The sequence below is a fragment of the Amia ocellicauda genome, chromosome 5 (assembly GCF_036373705.1).
Source record: "Amia ocellicauda isolate fAmiCal2 chromosome 5, fAmiCal2.hap1, whole genome shotgun sequence".
Taxonomy (NCBI): domain Eukaryota; kingdom Metazoa; phylum Chordata; class Actinopteri; order Amiiformes; family Amiidae; genus Amia; species Amia ocellicauda.
Window position 1 is genome coordinate 13065260 of NC_089854.1, and position 19086 is coordinate 13084345.

Genomic DNA, 19086 nt, shown 5'->3' on the forward strand with positions numbered 1-19086 from the left:
TTTTCATGCTGCTTGTAGCCTGCAGTTTCAATTCTCCTTCCCGTTCAAACGTTCTCTGAACGTTTCTTTGTTGTCTGAGAATCTGAATCAGGACAGTTACATTACTATTCCTTCAGAAGCAACTGTACTGTACTGAAAGCATGCCAATTAGAAAATACCTGTCTTATAGAAAAAGAAAGAAAGAAAGAAAGCTTTAAGAGTATATAGATCTCTAATGATCTCATATTTAAGTCCTGTCTTAAAGTGGCGGCTGTGGATGTAGAATAAAAATCTTGAGACATTCTCAAGGCGCAATTACGCATCGCAGAGCTGACCTTGATCGCCTTTGCAAAGCCCCGGAGTTCTCGACCCACACTCCCCGAAACGCAGCTGCTATTGGGGGGGGGGGGCTTGGGAGAGCTCCAGCCAGGAGGCAGAGCACCACTGTATGAATTAATTAGATGCGTAGAAACTAGCAATTACTTTAATGATACTTTTTTTTAGTAGTTGTTAATTGTAATTGTAGTTGTTCACCCACTGCGACTAAAGCAATGTGTCATGCATGCACCAAAGAAAAAAGAAAAGGTTAATTAATTCTGTCCAACGTGCAAAACAATGTGTACAGGGTATTTGTGGATTATTTAATAATAATAATAATAATAATAATAATAATAATAATAATAATAATAATAATAATACCATATATAACAACACTATCACATATATACATGTAAAAGCTATTTTCAGAGATCGCAACATTAAATCAGGTCTTATCGATTGTGTATTCTTCTCGCTATCTCTTATCGCTGTCTAATTGTTTGAGAAGGAGAGAGTAGGGTATAATAACGACCATTGTATTATGTCAGTGTGTGATTAATCCGTACAAAGCAGTTATGCCTTAACAGACACTCAATCTTGTGTCTTGACTGCAGTTGCAGCTAAAACAGAAGTTTCTCTTTTTGAAGTGGAAGATAGAAAATACTAAATCAGACATTCCTGTCTATATGTCCGTACTGGCATTAATAAACACGCGCTATAACACGAATTATGTACTTTGAATGTGAACTGGCGCACCCTAGTGGTCAATACGATTTACTTCCATTGTCTGGGAAATTAAACGCATATCAACTGAAGAGAGACAATGTATGTGAAACACTATCAGTGTAATCAATTTAATACTATCTCGGATAAATGTTACAAATTAAAGTGTATAATATTATTAGGAATAATTTGCTTTTTTAATAAAAAATTTCAATTACAACCTCTCTATTAATAGCATAATTGTCCCAGTAATAATAATTGTTACAGTATTTCTATGCCTTTTTAGAAGTTTATGCAATAGACACAAAACAAAAATAGACGTTCCTGACGCAAAACGACGAGTTATCAGATAGGGATGTGAATGTCTTGCTAAAACACAAGCATATGTTTTAACGCCGTTGTTTTATCGCGGTGTCGCATCTATAACAGCAGATATTTGCAAATGTATAAAAAACAAAATTAACTGCATGCATGAACGAATTGATAAGAAAAATGAAAATCATAGCAGAATAAGAATAACCGCGTTGTTCTAATCCTCCCTTATGAGCATTATTTTTTTTTTTCCCACGCCCGCGGTGGAGAAGGGTTGGTGGTTTCGGTCACTTGCTAAGGCTTTGTCATTGGCAGGTAGTCATTGTACTGACAGCAACTATATTCTCCGCCAGGCCAATCGGACCCAGGAAACGTCACTAGCCCGTTAAGTCGGATCGGCGCACCAGCACGCCTGGAGACTAGCCCTCTGCAATAAAGCAGATTTGGGTCCTTCCCTTTTCCACGGCGTGCGATCGGACTACCTGGGGCAATCTGATGTTTATTAGTAGTGTACAATGCCCATGTCATATTATAATGATTTTGCAATATATTTTTGTATCGCCACCCTACCGTACTATTTGCGTTTCATATTCTAATTAAGAATAACACGTCGATCTCCTTCACCAATATGTCGCCTAGTACGTTTACCGGGGGCTAGAAGCATGGTGAGAACCGTCCATCACTAAGATGGCGCTTACCATGCGAAAAGAAAAAAAAACGTTATTTTTCCCAGACTTGGAGGCACTGGTATGTAGAAGAAGATTATGCGAATTTTCAAATATAAGAGCTCCGAGTCACCAAACAGCCTATAGATTTTAAAAAACACCCCCCTTCTCCATACAGTAACAGATGGTGTCCTCTACCAAGATGGCGTCCCCGGCGGCCGCTGTGCATCGTGGGTATGTCCGTGACAGGTAAGCTTGGCGGAATAATACAGACAGTCTGAGCCGCGAAATGAACAGGTGAATGACGGCCGAAATTATTCTGCTAACGATAACAGCTGTCATCGCGCTGCCGGCCGTCTTGCACCTTTGACGTTTATGGTTTTATTACCCTTTTATAATTATTGTATGGGAGTTTCTGTGCAAATCATCGCTTCCCGACCCGGTGTTGTACAGTCCTGTGCGAATAAGCATTTCGAGCTCCCTGGATCCGCCGCGCCGGCAATAAGAGCAGGTAAATATCGCGGCTGAGCGGAGGCGGCCGCCGGCTGGGGGTCCGTGCAGACCTGCGCGAAATGAAGTCGCGGTTCGTCCCCCTGAGACCGTGGCGTTATTGTCTTTTGTTGGTCCAATTCCTGCATTTTCGTATGTAACGGGATAACATTAATCACGTCTGCTTTTCTATTGTGTGTATTTTTGTGTTTGTGGATGGTAGGCAGCCAGGAGAATGATGGTCATGCTCAATAATGGTCGTAATTTCATGGTTTCGTCATTTTGATTCAGATGAAGGCGATATCGTGATTTGATTATTAATTGTTATGCTTTGTTTGTTTATTTAGCAAACTTTGTTTATGTACAGCCTGGCCACAAAAAAAATGTTATTCACAAACACTCTCTCTTATAGTTATTCATATGAACACTTATAAGTGGAACACCCGCAACATAGAGTACAAATATAATAATCTAAAGTATTAAATACAAAGTAATGCACTCACTAACGAATTATAATTCCCATGCACAGTCAGTTTAAAACTTTGATAATGTAAATATTAATTAAAAAACCAAGTAAGGCAGTGCTAGTACATACATATATCTTTGTACAGCCTGCATATCTTTAATTTTAATAAAACAAGTTTTGTAACAGTTCAGTAGGAAGTTTCTACTATATGTAAGGGGAAAGCTAATCAGTTTCAAGGTTTACCAGGTTTTTGTTTGTTTTATCTTGTGATGGTTTCATTTCACAAGTGGGGAAACCAGTTCATTTATATAATAAAAAAACAGAAGCAAAAAAGTGAGTCTGAGCAATACCTGTAGCTTGGCAGACTGTAGAAACAAGTCTGCTAACAGTTCAACCTCTGTTTAAGTTGAGCTCAGAGAGAATAGTTAGTGTTAATTGTAACTGGTTTAGGTACCGCATTTTAAAAAGAGAAGTTTGCCAAGGGGTGTACAGCACCACACCCATTGCAGGGCAGCTTACAAAAGGCTGGGAGGGTATTATCGCTTCAATACTGTGACTGCATTGTCACTGCACTTGACTTGGCACCTGATACCACTGTCAAGTGCAAGGCTGTTGGTTCAGAAGCAGTTTTTCAGTAACCCACTTTCTCATCTGCCATCTCTAATCACCCCTCCCAACTTCATCCCTGCACACTCACTTGAAAATCCAAATTAAATGTGCAGTTTAGCATTTTAGAAAGCAGTACATCTAGGTTGTCATTAGGGTTTGTTTCTGTTAATGGTCAGCCTGTGGGACGCTTTTCCTTTTGGAATGGTTTAGCCACACGTCTTCAAAGTATTCTGTATTCCCCACCCCACATAATGCAACTTAGAGGATGGTCTTCTGTCACATGCCTGATTAACCACGGACCACAAACCCTCTGCTTGCTAAACTAACCACAAAGCCACCTAACCAAAATTAAACCACACCCCACCCCCTCGACTCAGTCTTTATTAAGTCTGCAGGTCTCCTGTCATGGCGCCTGATGACTGATTGACCATGCAACTAGAGTGTGGAATGCATCTACATTCTCATGCTTGTCAGTCAGCCAATCAGAGCCGCCTGGGAGATAACTCTCCAGCCCTGTGACTCATTAAGATCAGCTACCCCAATCTCTTCATGTCACGTGACCTCTGATAAAATCCCCAGCACAACTTAATATAGTGCAGGGCTGAACAATTCTAGTCTTGGTTTTGTAAATCCCTCTGAATCATCAGCACCTGTGGAAACTGGGAAGTTGTTACCTTCATCCTATTGATCTCTAATTTGATTACAATTAGGACCATTCGATGACCTAAATACCCCATACTGGGGTATTATATACTATGTTGTAGGCTTTTTTTCTTTGATGCGTGGTCATAACAAGCGATGACAAGCCATCTGCTTACCTTGTACAATATACACTCAAGATCAGGGGTCTCAAATTCAGTCCATGGAGGGCTGTGTGTATGCTGGTTTTTGTTCCAACCGAGTCCTCAATTACTTAATTGGTCTAATTGTTTAATTAGCTACATACATTTAAACCCCTATCCAGGCCCAGGATATTTTATAAGATACTGTACCTTATCATATCATCTGTCAAATACCTTGCAATATATTGTTTAAATATATCAAACTAAGTAATTAGAAAAATTAAGTAATTGAGGACTCGGTTGGAACGGAAACCAGCATACACTCGGCCCTCCAGGAATTGAGTTTTAGACCCCTGCTCAATATAGTTTGGATGCATGGGTTTCGGTGGTACCTTAGAAGTGCCATTCCATGTTCAGCCGTCCAAAACCAATCTGAGACTTGACTATATTGATCACTTCTCCTGACCACCCTATGCATATTCCTATTTACTCTGTGTGAAGGAGTGCTGAATAATCTGAAGCTTTTTGCATGTCTGGGTGCTAATGGCTGATGTTAACTTGCCGTTGTGTTTGATTTATATCAGTTAAAAGCTGCACCGCTTGAAATGTTTGTCGTACTGTCCTACTGCGCAAGGACTGTGGAGCCTCACTTGTCTTTCATATGTAAATTCACATCCACATACAGGACATAGCCTATCCAATCCTTCATATCCATGCACTTCAAACAAGCACAAGAGACGGCACATCATGTTCCTCCTGATTTCCTTGAAGTAGGCTTCTTTCATTCCAAGTCATTTTTTAATTATTATTATTATTATTATTATTATTAGCATTCATGTCCCCATGATTGTGTCTAATATTAGGCCTTAACATTTAAAAATTGTATTTATCAAAGGGCAGGAGCCTGCAGCATCCTTCTTGGAGATATGGAATGGAAAGATACAAAGCTGAGGAGATTCCTTTGGGTTTATATATAAAAAATAAAATAATCTATGGGGTTGATTGAAATGAGAATGCCCATGTTCTCAGATGTAGATGTAAGTGTGCCACAGGAAGCCAAGGGGCATATTTTCCATTTATTTGCAATGTAAATGGGCAGCTATTTTAGTATTTTTAGCTGAGCCTGCAGTTTTATTCAGTGCTTGCACAAAATGCACAAAAAGGCTCTACATCACTGGCAAATGTCTATATTTGGGTTAATGTACTTTACTATACTTAACTTTACTTTAATCACTTTTCACTTACTCCCAAGGCCCAGGAACCCTCAGAATACCTCCCCTCTTCAAACAGTGACCCATAATAAAGGCTCAATGGTGCAAACATTATTAATCAATTTCTTAGCAGACACATGCCACTAAAATATCCCTGCAGTTCTTAACTGTCTTGTAGGTCTTTATGGCATCCTTGGTGTCCAGTTATTTACCTGCCCTGCTGAGTCTTCTCTTTTCTTGTGATCAGATAGGCTAGAATCGGGGGGAAATATGGATTGATACATTCTCCTGTATTCACAAGGATGTGCTAATTACACAAAGAATGGCTCCCTCTTGTGAATTTGGAAATAAACTACTGATTTCTTTCCACAATTGTGTATAGCAGAGGTAGGTATCACAAGTCCATGGAGGCCAGATCCCTGGAAGATTTGTTTTAGGTATTTTTTTCACAATTGATTTAAAGGACATGTGAAATGGGATAGTTCGAATTCAATAACAAAAAAAACATTCCAAGCAGTAAATATTCAAATTACAATTATAGTATTATTATTGACAAACAGAAAAACAATACTGATCTGGAGAAAATAAACAATACAAGAATCCTTGGCCTCATATATTTTTGTGCGAAGAATTCAAGCCATGGACAGGAAACAAATATCTGTACATCAAGTTCTATCTTCCGTAGTACAAGAACTGTTTCCTGAAAATAGGTGGTAGCACTGTGCACAAGACCAATACGAATTGGAAAAGCAAATTTGCACTTGCATTACATATATAATGATATGAGCAATCATTTCCGAGGCATGTATACCCTGCTTTACGACGAACAGACAAGAGAAACAGAATGGAACTCGCATGTCTGTGATATAGGGTACACGTATACATTTTCCTGTCAACAGTGTAGCTAAGCTTGATACTTATTAGTCTTACAACTGTAACATTATTTGGAGTTCTGATAATACTTGCCTTAGCCACTTGTCTTGCAGTGTTTGACTGCATGGATCGTCATGAAAGTGGTGCACAGGGTGGCTGGGGAGTTAGTTCAGGTGTGCCTCTTTCAATTGTTCAATATAATTCTTCATAATTCTCCAAAATTTACATAATCTGTTTGGATATAAATTCTAATAGCTGTTATTCCAGCAGTATTGAGTAACCCTTCAAATGTCCCATTTTCCAGTTGTGTTTAAGTGTGGTGTGTCTGTTTGCTGATGTCTACTCACTGTCGTACTTAAGTACCACATCTGGTTTTGTGTCTGTATTATCAGGTGGAGAATTATATAAGTGTTGGCCTGAGGGACAGTGAAAGAGGAGATAGTGTCACATTAACCTGAGGTAAGATTGGCGAGACTAAGGAAACTTTTCTCAGTCTTTGGACCGGGACACAGAGGGAATCTTGTCCTGACATCACTACTTTATTGGGAGGAAAAAGGAAAGGCATGCACAAATCACCTGAATATCACTGCACAACTGAAGTTAGATTAGCAGCTTTCATCCTAACTAGCATATTAACTTCAATGTATTAAGCAGCTACAGGAATGTATAGATTCCAATGGATCAGTCTGCTGTGCAATGAAGGGATGCCTGATCTATTTCCATTTCTATTTCTCTCTCTCTCTCTCTCTCTCTCCTTCCTTCTCCCTGGGTTGACATCTCAGGTCGCCAGCAGGGGGAGCCATGTCGTCGTCAGTGAGCGGGGAGGACATCCTGTGCAGCACACGGCAGGTGATCGCTGGGCTTGAGGCGCTGCGCGGGGAGAACCACACTCTCCTGGAGAGCCTACAGGGGGCACTGGGGAGCCACCCAGCCGGGGAGAGCAGGGGGCTAGAGCAGGAGAAGAGCGGGATCATCCGGGAGTCGCTGGAGAGGATCGAGCTGGGCCTGGGGGAGGCGCAGGTAAAGCAGGGAGTACGACCAGTGACTGTTTGGAAGGGGAAGCAGACATCCACGGATCTTAAAAGAAACATGGAAGAAGTAGGCCTTCCTCCCTACCCTTCCTCCTGTTCTTATCTGCTCCTTCTCTCTGTTCCTTTGTCTCCCACCAGGTGATGATGGCTCTGTCCACACACCTGAGCTCCCTGGAGGCAGAGAAGCAGAAGCTGCGTGCGCAGGTGAGGCGGCTGTGCCAGGAGAACCAGTGGCTGAGGGATGAGCTGGCAGGCACCCAGCAGAAGCTGCAGGAGAGGGAACAGGAGCTGGTGACCCTGGAGGAGCAGAACAGACACCTCCAGTTCATGAGCAGCATCAAGAAGTATGACCAGGAGGAGCCCCCACTGGTACATCACTGAACATGACCTTGGGACCACTAGTACTGACCTCAGTACATAAACAAGACAAATGACTGTTCTGTCTGTCGCCTCCTACAGGATGAAAAAGAAACCACCTCCGCCAAAGACTCCCTTGATGACCTCTTCCCCGCAGATGAAGAGGAGCAATCCCAGAGTAAGTTCTCTGCCGCTTTCTTTTCTCTCTTGGTTTTTGTCCTGTGGCAGAATGCGAGCCAATCAAGCCCAAGCTGAACCTACAAAGGATCCTCTATGTGGCGAACTGTTAAGCCCAACAGTCATCTTTAAAGCATTCAAATGGCTGAGCTGATTGCTATAAGAAATAGCCTACTGTGTCCTGAAGAATTGAAAATAATTGAATTCTGAAAAGAGAGTAGGAATAAGTCCACCCCTGGCTCTTACACTTCCATCTTTTCCTTCCCATGTGGGTGGTGCCTTTGAGCACATATGTGCTGTGTTTGATTCTGTCTGCACTGACATACTGGATCGCATTGCACCATTCAAATTAAGAAAATGTAAAGCTAGATTTCAACCTTGGTTGAATGAAAATACACGATCGGTGAGACATGAGTGTAGAAGGGCATAACGAAAATGGAGAGGATAAATTGCAGGTATCCTATGAGATTTTTAAAGATTGTTTATCCAAGTACCAAGAATCGGTGAAATTAGCTAGAGCCAACTATTTTTCAAATATTGTTACACAAAATTCTCATAACCCTCGCGTGTTATTTAACACCATTAATTATGTTTTAAAACCAATCGACACAGCTGGGCTCCAACCATCAATAGAGACTTGTGAAAAGTTTCTTCACTTTTTTACAGCTAAGATTATTGGAATACGATCTGTATGCCAACTGTAGCTGGGACTTTTGAGGAGTTCGAACCGGCCTCACTGTCCTGCATTGTAGATGTTGTGGGTGTGTTGAAAGTCACTTCTTCTTCAAGAGATGTGATCCCTCCCAAAATGTTTATTGAGTTGATGGGTACTATTGGCCCAAGTATACAATCAATCATAAACTGTAGTCTTATGAATGGTGATGTACCATTAAGTTTTAAGCATGCGGTTGTTAAGCCCCTGCTTAAAAAGTCAAATTTAGATCCCTTGGATTTAAATAACTTTCGGCCTATTTCGCAGTTGCAGTTCTTATCTAAAATTTTGGAAGGGATAGTTTTTAAGCAGTTAAATAAGTTTTTATTGCAGAATAAAGTAATGGACAAATTTCAGTCAGGTTTTAGAGCACATCACAGCACAGAATCAGCCCTTATTAGGGTTTTAAATTATATTTTTTTAGGTCTTGATTCTGGAAATAGCATGGGCTTAGTTCTATTAGACCTTAGTGCTGCATTCGATCGAGCTCATTAGACAAGGTGGCGGTATTCAAGGGAAAGTGCTAAAATGTATTATTTGCAGCATAGGACATTTTCAGTTAAGGTGGGAAATCTATTTTCGTCTTCTGCCCAGGTTTTATGGGGTCCCACAAGGTTCGGTCTTAGGACCGCTTTTGTTTTCTTTGCTCTGAGTGGTATCATGTACAATCTTCAGAAAGCATGGCATTTCATATCACTTTTATGTGGATGATATGCAAATGTACCGCTTAAGTCAGGAGATAATATGTCAATTAAATCTCTGTTGGAATGTCTAGATGATGTTAAATGCTGGATGAGTAGCAATTTTCTCCAGCTTAATAATAAAAAACCTGAAATTATATTTTTTGGCGGTAGTGGCTGTGCTGAAACATATAAAGATAGTTTTGGGCCCTTATTTTATGTGAGGAACCAATTGAGAAATCTGGGTTTTATTGTTGATTCTGATTTTAAATTTGATAGGCAAATCAACTCTGTGGTGAAGAATAGTTTTTTTCAGATTAGGAACATTGCCAAATTGAAATCAGTCCTAGTTTTTAAGGACCTTGAAAAAGTTATTCATGCTTTTGTGTCCTCGCGATTGGATTATTGTAATGCACTGTATCTGGGGGTCTGTCAGTCCTCTTTGTCACGACTGCAGTTGGTACAAAACACTGCAGCAAGGCTGCTAACTAATACCAGAAAGAGGGATCATATTACTCTGATCTTAGCCTCTCTTTACTGGCTGCCCATTAAGCAAAGCGTACAATGTTTTGATATATGTGTTTAAAGCATTACATGGTATAGCCCCAGATTATATATCGGAAATGATTATCACATACTCACACTCATACCGTGAGACTTCTTATATCTAATAAGCAATTGATGCTTAATATTCCACGGACACGTTTTAAGGGTAAGGGTGATCGTGTATTTGCTGCAGCGGCATCGAAACTGTGGAATGCTTTGCCACAGTGGATTAGATCATCGGACACAATAGGAGTATTTCAGTATGTCTGCTGTACTGTGTTTTTACTATGTTTATTAGGTTTATTATTTAGGTTTATTTTAGTATGTTTGATTTATGTTTTTAATTGTACAACACGTTGGTATGACTTTGTAGTCTTTAAAGTGCTTTATAAATAACACTGAATTGAACTGAATTGAATACATGACACCATAAACAACCACAACTGTGATTATGAGTTACCCCTCCACTTCCAGTGTCTCAGCAGCACAGCAGTGCAGCAGCAGCAGCCCAGCAGGGGGGCTACGAGATCCCCGCTCGCCTGCGCACCCTCCACAACCTGGTGATCCAGTACGCCTCTCAGGGCCGCTATGAGGTGGCCGTCCCCCTCTGCAAGCAAGCGCTGGAGGACCTGGAGAAATCCTCTGGGCACAGCCACCCTGACGTGGCCACCATGCTCAACATCCTGGCTCTAGTGTACAGGTGAAGAGAGAGGGAGTGGATATGAGGAGGCTGGGGTGAGGGAATGGGTGGATAAAGGGTGTCAAGGGGATAGAAGCTAGTGGATTCAGTAATGGTTCTAGGGAAGGGGGGAGGGGTGGATGAGTGAGAGGGAAGGGAAATGGCAGATAATTGTAGAGTGAAAGACCAGGTATGAGGTTTGGTTTATGGAGAATATTATTGTTTCCTGTTGAATCCATCCTGTGAAAAAAACAGTTCTGATCCCCATTTTTAAGTTCTTTTCTTTCTTTTTTGGGGGGATATTGATATTGGAATGGGGAACTGATAACACACAATTTGTAATGGACAAGGGGAGTGTGTGATCAGTCAGTCCTCCCCCTGGCCCATACTCGTGTCTCTCTCTTTGCAGGGACCAAAACAAGTACAAAGAAGCCGCCAACCTACTGAATGACGCTCTGGCTATTCGGGAGAAGACACTGGGAATGGATCACCCTGCGGTCAGTATTGCCTCCATTTCTAGCTACCAACCTACGAGTCCTCTGCGAGCAGAAACAGGGCTGTAAAACACAAACTCGAACTCAAAGTTCAGTGCATCCTTCCTCCTTATATTACATGCTGAAAATGACCAGCTTGGACAAGCAGATTATATGATCCCCACACAACACTGAAGATGAGGTTGGGCAGGTGCCAGCATTAGTTAGTATTTGTTGGCTGGGCTGGAGCGCATCACACGAGGGAGACGAACAGTTTTACCACAGCCAAAGATCGGACTGAACTGAATTGGACTAGAATCTGTTAATCTGTGTGCACTACCTGTAAAACACTTACATCTATAGGTTTTATTTGGTAGGCATTGGGGTTCACTTGTTGTTCCAGGATCCACTGACTCTTTGTGTAAAGGAACACCCTCCAATTTTTAGTCCTTTAGTCATTGTTTAATTGTACCTTGTAAAGTGCCTTGGAGGCCTGCCTGGGGCATAGTGTTGCTCTGAAGTTTGTGTGTGTTTTTTCAGGTGGCAGCCACACTTAATAACCTGGCCGTACTGTACGGGAAGAGGGGGAAGTACAAGGAAGCAGAGCCGCTGTGTAAGAGAGCTCTGGAGATCAGAGAGAAGGTGAGGACCACTACTTTGCTCTCTGCTCATAATAGGGGTGTCTGTCTTTAAAACCTTGCATATTTAAAAAAAGCACCGACCCTGTCTACCGAATTTTCACAAGACAAATGCTCTCCTTCCACATTCAGCTGTAGTTCTCCACCTACCCATCATCCTCTCTGTGCTGTTCTCAAACCAATCTCTTAACCCTGTTAGTTATTGTGAAAACCAGTCATTTTCTTGACATTCTCATTAGATTAGTTGATGACTAGTATTTCAAGGCAGGAAGTGGGCTGATGGTGTAATTAATCTCTGATGTTACTCAATGTAATCCCCATGTGACACTACAAGGGTGTGTGCTATTGATGCATTTCTGTGTGAATACCGCTAAACTCACATAGAGTGAACTGGCAATCGCCAAGCAAAACTTAAATGTTTTGTATTGTACCAAACTAATACAGCTGTTGCCTCTCTAAATTAATTGAAAACCAAAGGCAAACATTGTCACTACAGCTAACTTTGTAGTGCTTGACAAGTAACTGCTCTCTCCAGGTCCTGGGCACCGACCACCCTGATGTGGCCAAGCAGCTAAACAACCTGGCACTGCTCTGTCAAAACCAAGGCAAGTACCAGGAGGTGGAGCAGTACTACGAGAGAGCGTTGCACATCTACCAGAGCCGGCTGGGGCCTGATGATGCCAATGTAGCCAAGACCAAGAACAACCTGGTATGTCCCCGGGGTCAAGGGTCACGGGGGGCCAGAATGTTTCACAGATCTGGAGTATGCTACTGTAATTCGAAAACAGTATCAGTATTGGAAATGTACTAATTGTTAGTGTCGTGTGAAAAGTTGGACATCACAAAAGTGATATTTACTTATAAGTGAAAGCCCTTTAGTCCTCTAGTTTTATATAATTTACTTAATTTTCTGGTTGTTCTTTTTAGTATTCCTCCTTCCTGTCCAGATGCTGTAGCACATAAAAACAAAAACAACTGTTCCAAAAAAGAAGTGGTTTATCTCAAATCGACTGCAGATAAAACCGTAATGAGCGCTACTGTAAAACACCTCAGTGAAGTATATCAGCTGTTCATACAGACAGCCTTCTATGTTGATTGTACATTTTAATATGTACTTTGACAAACTGTGGAGTTTGTAGTGAATCTATAGTATTTCTATTCCTGTGCTTTGTGGCTGGATGCCTTGGGAGTCAATGATCAGTGACTCGGGGACACCGGGACGTCTGTGTGTGTCTTTCCACTATGTTGCAGGCCTCCTGTTACCTGAAGCAGGGAAAATACCGTCAGGCTGAAGCTCTTTACAAGGAGATCCTGACCAGAGCGCATGAGAAGGAGTTTGGATCAGTGGAGGGTAAATTAAAAAAAAATCCAAATTAAACTAAACACCCACCCCTATTATATTGCTTACAATCACTTTGTGACACTGAGAGGCACACAAAATCTGATTAGCATTATAAACTCCAGGGAAGCCCTGGTAAATGCAAACCAGTGACCGTGACATACAGATCACATGACTGCATAACCCCAGTACAGAAGTAGGTCTGTATTTGGGAGTCTGGTCTTCTGTTGAGCTGGTATTCAAACCACGTGTTGTATGGATGATACAATGCACGCAAGGCTGTGGCCCAAATAAAGGATTGAAACTGAAATGCATCCTTTGTACAAAATGACTGAAATAAACATGCATTATTCCTCACCATCAGGTCAGTAATGCCTCCCACTGCCATTAATAGAAATCATAAACTGTCACCTTTTTTGTAATGAACACACCAGCAATCACAATGTCTTTTTTCTTTTTTTCATATACATATATAAATTATTAATTGAATCCAATAGAGATGCAATTAAGTATCTTGAAGTATGGTTAGTGTATATTGCTTTTCTGAGCTTATAAAGCAGATAATCTTATTTCAGTTTAACATTAAGATCCCAATGTTTGTTTCATCCTGGCCACTGGTGAAACCTGAAGTGGATCAAACTACTAGGCAATAGAAGGCTGTGCAGATTCCTCGGCTAGGGATGGAGAAGTAAAGGCTGTACACCATCTTACGTTCTCTTTTCTTACTCTGTCCCTCTCTCCCTTGGCTCTCCTCATCTCTCTCTCAGGGGACAGCAGACCCATCTGGATCCACACGGAAGAAGGGAGCTCCAGACAGGTCAGGATACTTGAGGGCTGCCTTTAATCTCTGGGTGTAGAAATACATAAAAAAAGAAAAAAGTGTAACTGTAACACTTATTTCCATTTTGTTTCCCCCCTGCAGTTTGACAGATTTGTGTGTGTGTGAGTGTGTGTGAAGTGAAGCAAAGCCCAAAACAGAATGACTCATTCTTCAAGATCCTCTCTTTCTCTCTCTGTCATCAGGACGGCCTGGGCGGTCTGAAACGCAGTGGGTCTTTCACTAAGCTTCGTGAGTCCATTCGTAGAAGCAGCGAAAAGCTCGTCCGGAAACTGAAAGGGGTCGGGGCACAGGACAGCACCCCACGAAATCCAGGGTATGTCAGAGCTAGCTAGCACTGCCCGGGGTGGGGATAGTGGCAGTGGTGTGGTGGTGGTAGAGGTGGAGGGGTTGTTGAGTAATCAAGGTAACCCCTCAGAGGAAACATACTGCAAACCCCATGTACAGAACCCTGCTTTGTTACTTAAATGGAGCAGACATGAAACAACCACAGGGCACAACTCCAAGCACAAAAGGGAGCACACCACAAACATGCGCACCCCTCTCCCACATCCTATAAAGCTAGGCTTTCTGCATCAGTGTTCTGGCTAACATTTCCTGTGCTTAAGCAGCCGGCTGTGATTTAAAGATATATTTCTAGTATTGTGAAAAAGCTTATGGCATAATGTTAGTTTTGCTATAAGACAATCTCTCTCTCCCTCTTGGCAGGATGAAAAGAGCCAATTCTCTCAACGTGCTCAATGTGGGCGCAAGGGAGTCTCAAGAGACTGCTCAGGTAACGCAAAACTCTAAACCCTTTTCCCTTACCTCCGAGCTCTCCCATAAACAGGGCAATAATGCTTCTACAAAACTATGCACGGTGTGATGCCATTGCATCACATTTCAAACTGGGAATGTACATCATGCTTGGTTAGTGTTACATATACACTTGTTTGTGGTTCAGAGTGCTAGATTGCCAGGAAACAAATTGGCTTCTGCAGGCAACTAATTAATAATTTAAAAAAATGAAATTTGTCACTCTCTCTCTCTCTCTCTCTCTCTCTCTCTCTCTCTTTGTAGAATCCCAACAGTCTCACAGAATCTCGAGGTCTTAGCTCTAGTACCCAAAGTCTGGCTCGCCGGGGGTCCCTCACTGGAACCAGCTAACAAAGTTCACTATGTCAACCCCTATGCAACCCCCCAACACCCCACAGGCCCCCACTGCTCAGGTGTCAGTCTCTGTGTAAGTTGGTCAGTCTGTTTGTCTCTCTGTGTCTCACTGGATCTACCCATCCCAAAATCCCTGATTGTTACAGGAGGGATGGCAGTGGACACCAGCCCAGCACCAGCAAAGCTCCACAAGGACTGGTTGGATCCATAGTGGCTGATGTTACAGGCAACAAGCCACTCTTGGCCATTAAGTGTGAGGTGTGTGACTTGCACTTCCATCCTCATATATTAATAAGAAATACTGTTTATATATAGTCTTATAGCTCACATTTTGAAACCTCAAGTGTAGGAATTCAAAGTCAGCCAAATTGGAGTAGACTTGCCTGGCCCACTTCTGTCCAATCTGCTTTCTCAGGATGTTTTTTTTCTCTCCATTAGACTGGTTCAGCAAGAGAGAACAAACTCAAAACACAAACTTAAGATACCTAGTTCACCAATCCCTAAGATATACCTTTAACCAAAGTTTCTAAGAAATTGTGCAAGAAACGTGAAACAAAAAGAAAAACTGTCATCTTTGGTTTTAAATGGTTTTAACCTTATTTATTTTAAATAGTGTTACATTGTTTTATCTTTTTTTTGTGTCAGACATCTGTATTTCCTATGTGAAACACATACAAGTCTATCAAAATAGTTGTTATAAAATGGTAAAATCACATTTTTCATAATGTAATGTTCAGTGTTTTTACTTTTTGACTATCATATTATATAATCTGCCTGAGTCTCTTGCTATCATTCTCTGCAAAAATATATCACAGTTAATGTCTCTGATACTGTTACAGAAAAATATTATTTTTCATTCTACAAAAAAAATGGTGGGCAGACAGTGAAATGGGGGGAACTGAAGAGTTACAGTAAAAAATACCAGAGAAAAAAATATCCCTCAAAAAGAGGATGTCAAGTAAGGAAGTTTATACGTCTGATTTCAATTGAAAATCCTGATGTGTAACAGATATTGGCTTCCCCCATTCACTTCCTGTTAGCTGTGGCCAACCTTCTTTTCAGTTTTGACATGTTCAGTTAGTTCCCATGACAAATGATTAAATCAGGAGGGAAACACAAATAAATGCAGAGAATCACACAGAGACCCAGGAAAGAGGTTTGTTAGGGAAACGTGTAAGAAATGAAGTGATAACAATACCACATTACCACCATCAGTCAGACTGTGCATCTGCTTCATACAGATATTGACTTATTTGTACCTTTTGTTATCATTTCAGACCTTTATGTATGTATTTATTTGCACATCCTTTGCTTTCCTTTTATAAGGCAGGGAACAGATTCTATTTCAGAGCCTTGAAGCAGACAGTGTAGATGCTGATGTAATCTGGCTGCAGCAAGTTCTGTTTATACTGTGATGCGAGTATGGATCACCCACTTCTACCATTTATTCCCACTAGATCTACTTTCCTTGCATATAGCATATCTCACGCTGACCAATATTGAAGACAGACTCTGACAAATCAGGCTGATTCAAGTGGATTTGTTTTCTTCAAAGGAAAAGATGCTCCACTGACTGACTGCTACAGTGCAGAGACTCATTTTCTGATCTGTAGTTTTAACAGCATCTCTTTTTCTGAATACAGAAGTGTATATGATCCTGCTTAAAAAATAATTCACGCTTCAGATGTCACGTATCAACACGGATTACAGGTTAAGGCAAGTAGAGAAGGATTGCGGTTCAAATTGAGCCTTCAGATTGCTGCGGCAATGCAAACCCCATCAGAGACTGACAAATGAAGTCATGGTGAAGCATAGTTACCGACAGCTCTGTCCAATTTGAATTAAAAGCTTTGGATTTAATGGATCCATCATGGTGCTGTGGTCTAGGTCTTTCCAAACTTGTTTCAAATTTCAATTGCATCCTTATTGTCTGAAGAGATACGATTTGCCGAGTTGGACCTTTAATATTTCCAGCTCCTCACAAGAGCTGCATGGATTTGAAGTTTGACATTTCCAGGCCCGTACAGGGGAAAAGTGCTCCAGTCTTTATCAAAACCAAGCGAGGACACCATAACAGTTTATATTCTAAAACACGGAATAGGTTTGGGAAGCCCTGACCAAGGCATTTAATATGTTCTTTCGTACAATGTTTACTATTCTGGTTGCACCTCAGTGCGGGTGCAGGCTTTTACAAAATCTGTTACAGTATGAAAATAAGTCATTCCATGAGCTGACTCACTGCCACATTACTGCTGGCAGTCTTGCTTACTGTTATACAAGGCAGTTTATGGCCCACTAGCAATAGGCAAAGATGCACCCACCCCAAACCTAATCCCCTATGATTTTGCTGTGGTGCTCTAGTGAAGCACACATCCTTTGCCTAGCTGTACCCTTTTCGGTGTGCTGTCTGTATTACTGGAAGCCTTTATTCAATGCCTCATGTATATTTATAAGAAGAACAGAAATGATAACTGTATTATGGATATATAAAATAAAGCACAGCTGTTACAAAAGTGTTTGGTCTTTTTTGTTTATATATATATGTGTGTGTCTGTGTGTGTTTTGTTTGTGTTTGTGGGTATTTTTTTATTTTTTTAGCTTAGGCATTGTATAACAATAACTATGGCTTTACAGCTAAGCAGAATACACTTTCACACAGCAGAAATAGGTTAAAATACAAGATGCACCCATGCAGAACTCAGAATTTCCACATTGAAAATCTGGTACAAGGTTTAGTGAGTGGGTGTGGTGTAGAGGTATTATAGCAACTATATATACTGTATGTATACGTTTGTATATTATATTGTTTCATATTATTAAGATTGGGAAAGACTCCCTCTTGTGGCATCTCAGGGAAATAAGGCATGTTTGAATCAGTCCGGACAGTGCAGGTTTGAAATCTATCCAACAGGTGAGTCACAGGTGATCAGGTGCATCTGCAGCATGGGGGCGAATGCAAGGGTTTGTGTGTCTGGAGCTCTATTTTATTTTCTTATTAATTAATTCTTTAATTTTGTACTATCTGGGGTAAATCTCTTATTTTTGTCCGTGTTCTTCTTCTGTTAATCTCGAGTGAAGCACCGTGGCAAACCAAGTTTAATAATATGTGATAAGTAGACCTATTTCAGCTTCAGCTTTATTTTGTGTGTAACATTTGGCTTTTCATTTCGTCACTTTAAAATCCTCTGTTGTAAAAATGTCATATTTTCATTTGTATTAGTCTTTGATTAAAATGCACCCATCCAGATGAGTCCTGCAGTACTTATTTTGATGGATGCAGTTGGTATCTGAGTCTCATGTGTTTTGTGTTCCAGGTCTGTCAGATCGCTGGTCGTCTCCGCTCTCTGTAGCCTGAAGTTCTGCAGCATCAGCATCCTTCATTCAGCACATCTTTTTGCAGCTTAATTCGTTAAACCCATCCTCTAACTGGAGCCTTGTTGTACCTTTGTTAAAGTACAGTGGTATTTGTTATTGTGAAAATGCTATTGATTTTCCCATGTTGATCTAATAAATCGTTAAAAATGTTTTGTTTTACTGGTCTTGTTTATTGGTTGTGGCAGTTTCCACAGGTCAGTAGTGATCAGTTATTTTGGGCTGGATAATCTCACTTTGTTGCAATTGCTACATAAAACCAAGTGATCGGGCTGCCTTTTTCCTTTTGCGCCACTGACCGCAAGGGGGCACTGCATTTGTTACTTCCCCTTTTTTAAGCGGCTCCAGATTTTCCCGCCAGAAAACCTATTGCAGTGGAAACAGCGGCGGGGCTTTGATCCCTCAATGAAATCAAGGTGGAGGGAGCTGGGTTGGGCACATGGTTGGTGGTTGTGGTCAAAAAGGCATCATGACTATGCTCTTAATCTTATCAGGAAAGCAGACAGGCAGGTTATAGTCTTAAACACAGATAACCAAAGTTTACAAAACTACACCAGTGCAATGAACTGCTTAACAGACTATCAATTTGTGTTGGGGAAAAATATACAGGCTACAGTGTGTATATAACATGTCCTATGCTTTACAGAATACGATTAATAACACTTAAT

At 41.1% G+C, this 19086-nt stretch overlaps 1 protein-coding gene across 2 annotated transcripts; it reads left to right on the forward strand.

The window, feature by feature from the left end:
- The first annotated feature begins 2262 nt into the window (after nt 1-2262).
- klc3 (kinesin light chain 3) lies at nt 2263-17762 on the forward strand. 2 transcript variants are annotated; one of them, XM_066703893.1, is made up of 14 exons: nt 2263-2508; nt 6820-6886; nt 7210-7447; nt 7597-7827; nt 7918-7993; nt 10405-10630; nt 11019-11106; nt 11623-11724; nt 12256-12429; nt 12972-13071; nt 13827-13876; nt 14083-14213; nt 14606-14672; nt 14957-17762. In XM_066703893.1, exons 3-14 carry the CDS (start codon nt 7229-7231, stop codon nt 15041-15043), a joined length of 1551 nt encoding a protein of 516 aa, XP_066559990.1. In that variant the 5' UTR covers nt 2263-2508; nt 6820-6886; nt 7210-7228; the 3' UTR covers nt 15044-17762. The 2 variants fall into 2 exon arrangements, with proteins under 2 accessions (XP_066559990.1, XP_066559991.1); XM_066703894.1 differs by lacking the exon at nt 6820-6886.
- Nucleotides 17763-19086: the final 1324 nt, after the last annotated feature.

What these genes read in the sequence shown, in the direction of transcription:
- klc3 (XM_066703893.1), top strand. Translation starts at nt 7,229, where the DNA reads ATGTCGTCGTCAGTGAGCGGGGAGGACATCCTGTGCAGCACACGGCAG. An exon ending in TGAAGAGGAGCAATCCCAGA is followed by an intron (nt 7,994 to 10,404) that starts GTAAGTTCTCTG and finishes CTCCACTTCCAG; the next exon opens with TGTCTCAGCAGCACAGCAGT. An exon ending in AGCACCCCACGAAATCCAGG is followed by an intron (nt 14,214 to 14,605) that starts GTATGTCAGAGC and finishes CCCTCTTGGCAG; the next exon opens with GATGAAAAGAGCCAATTCTC.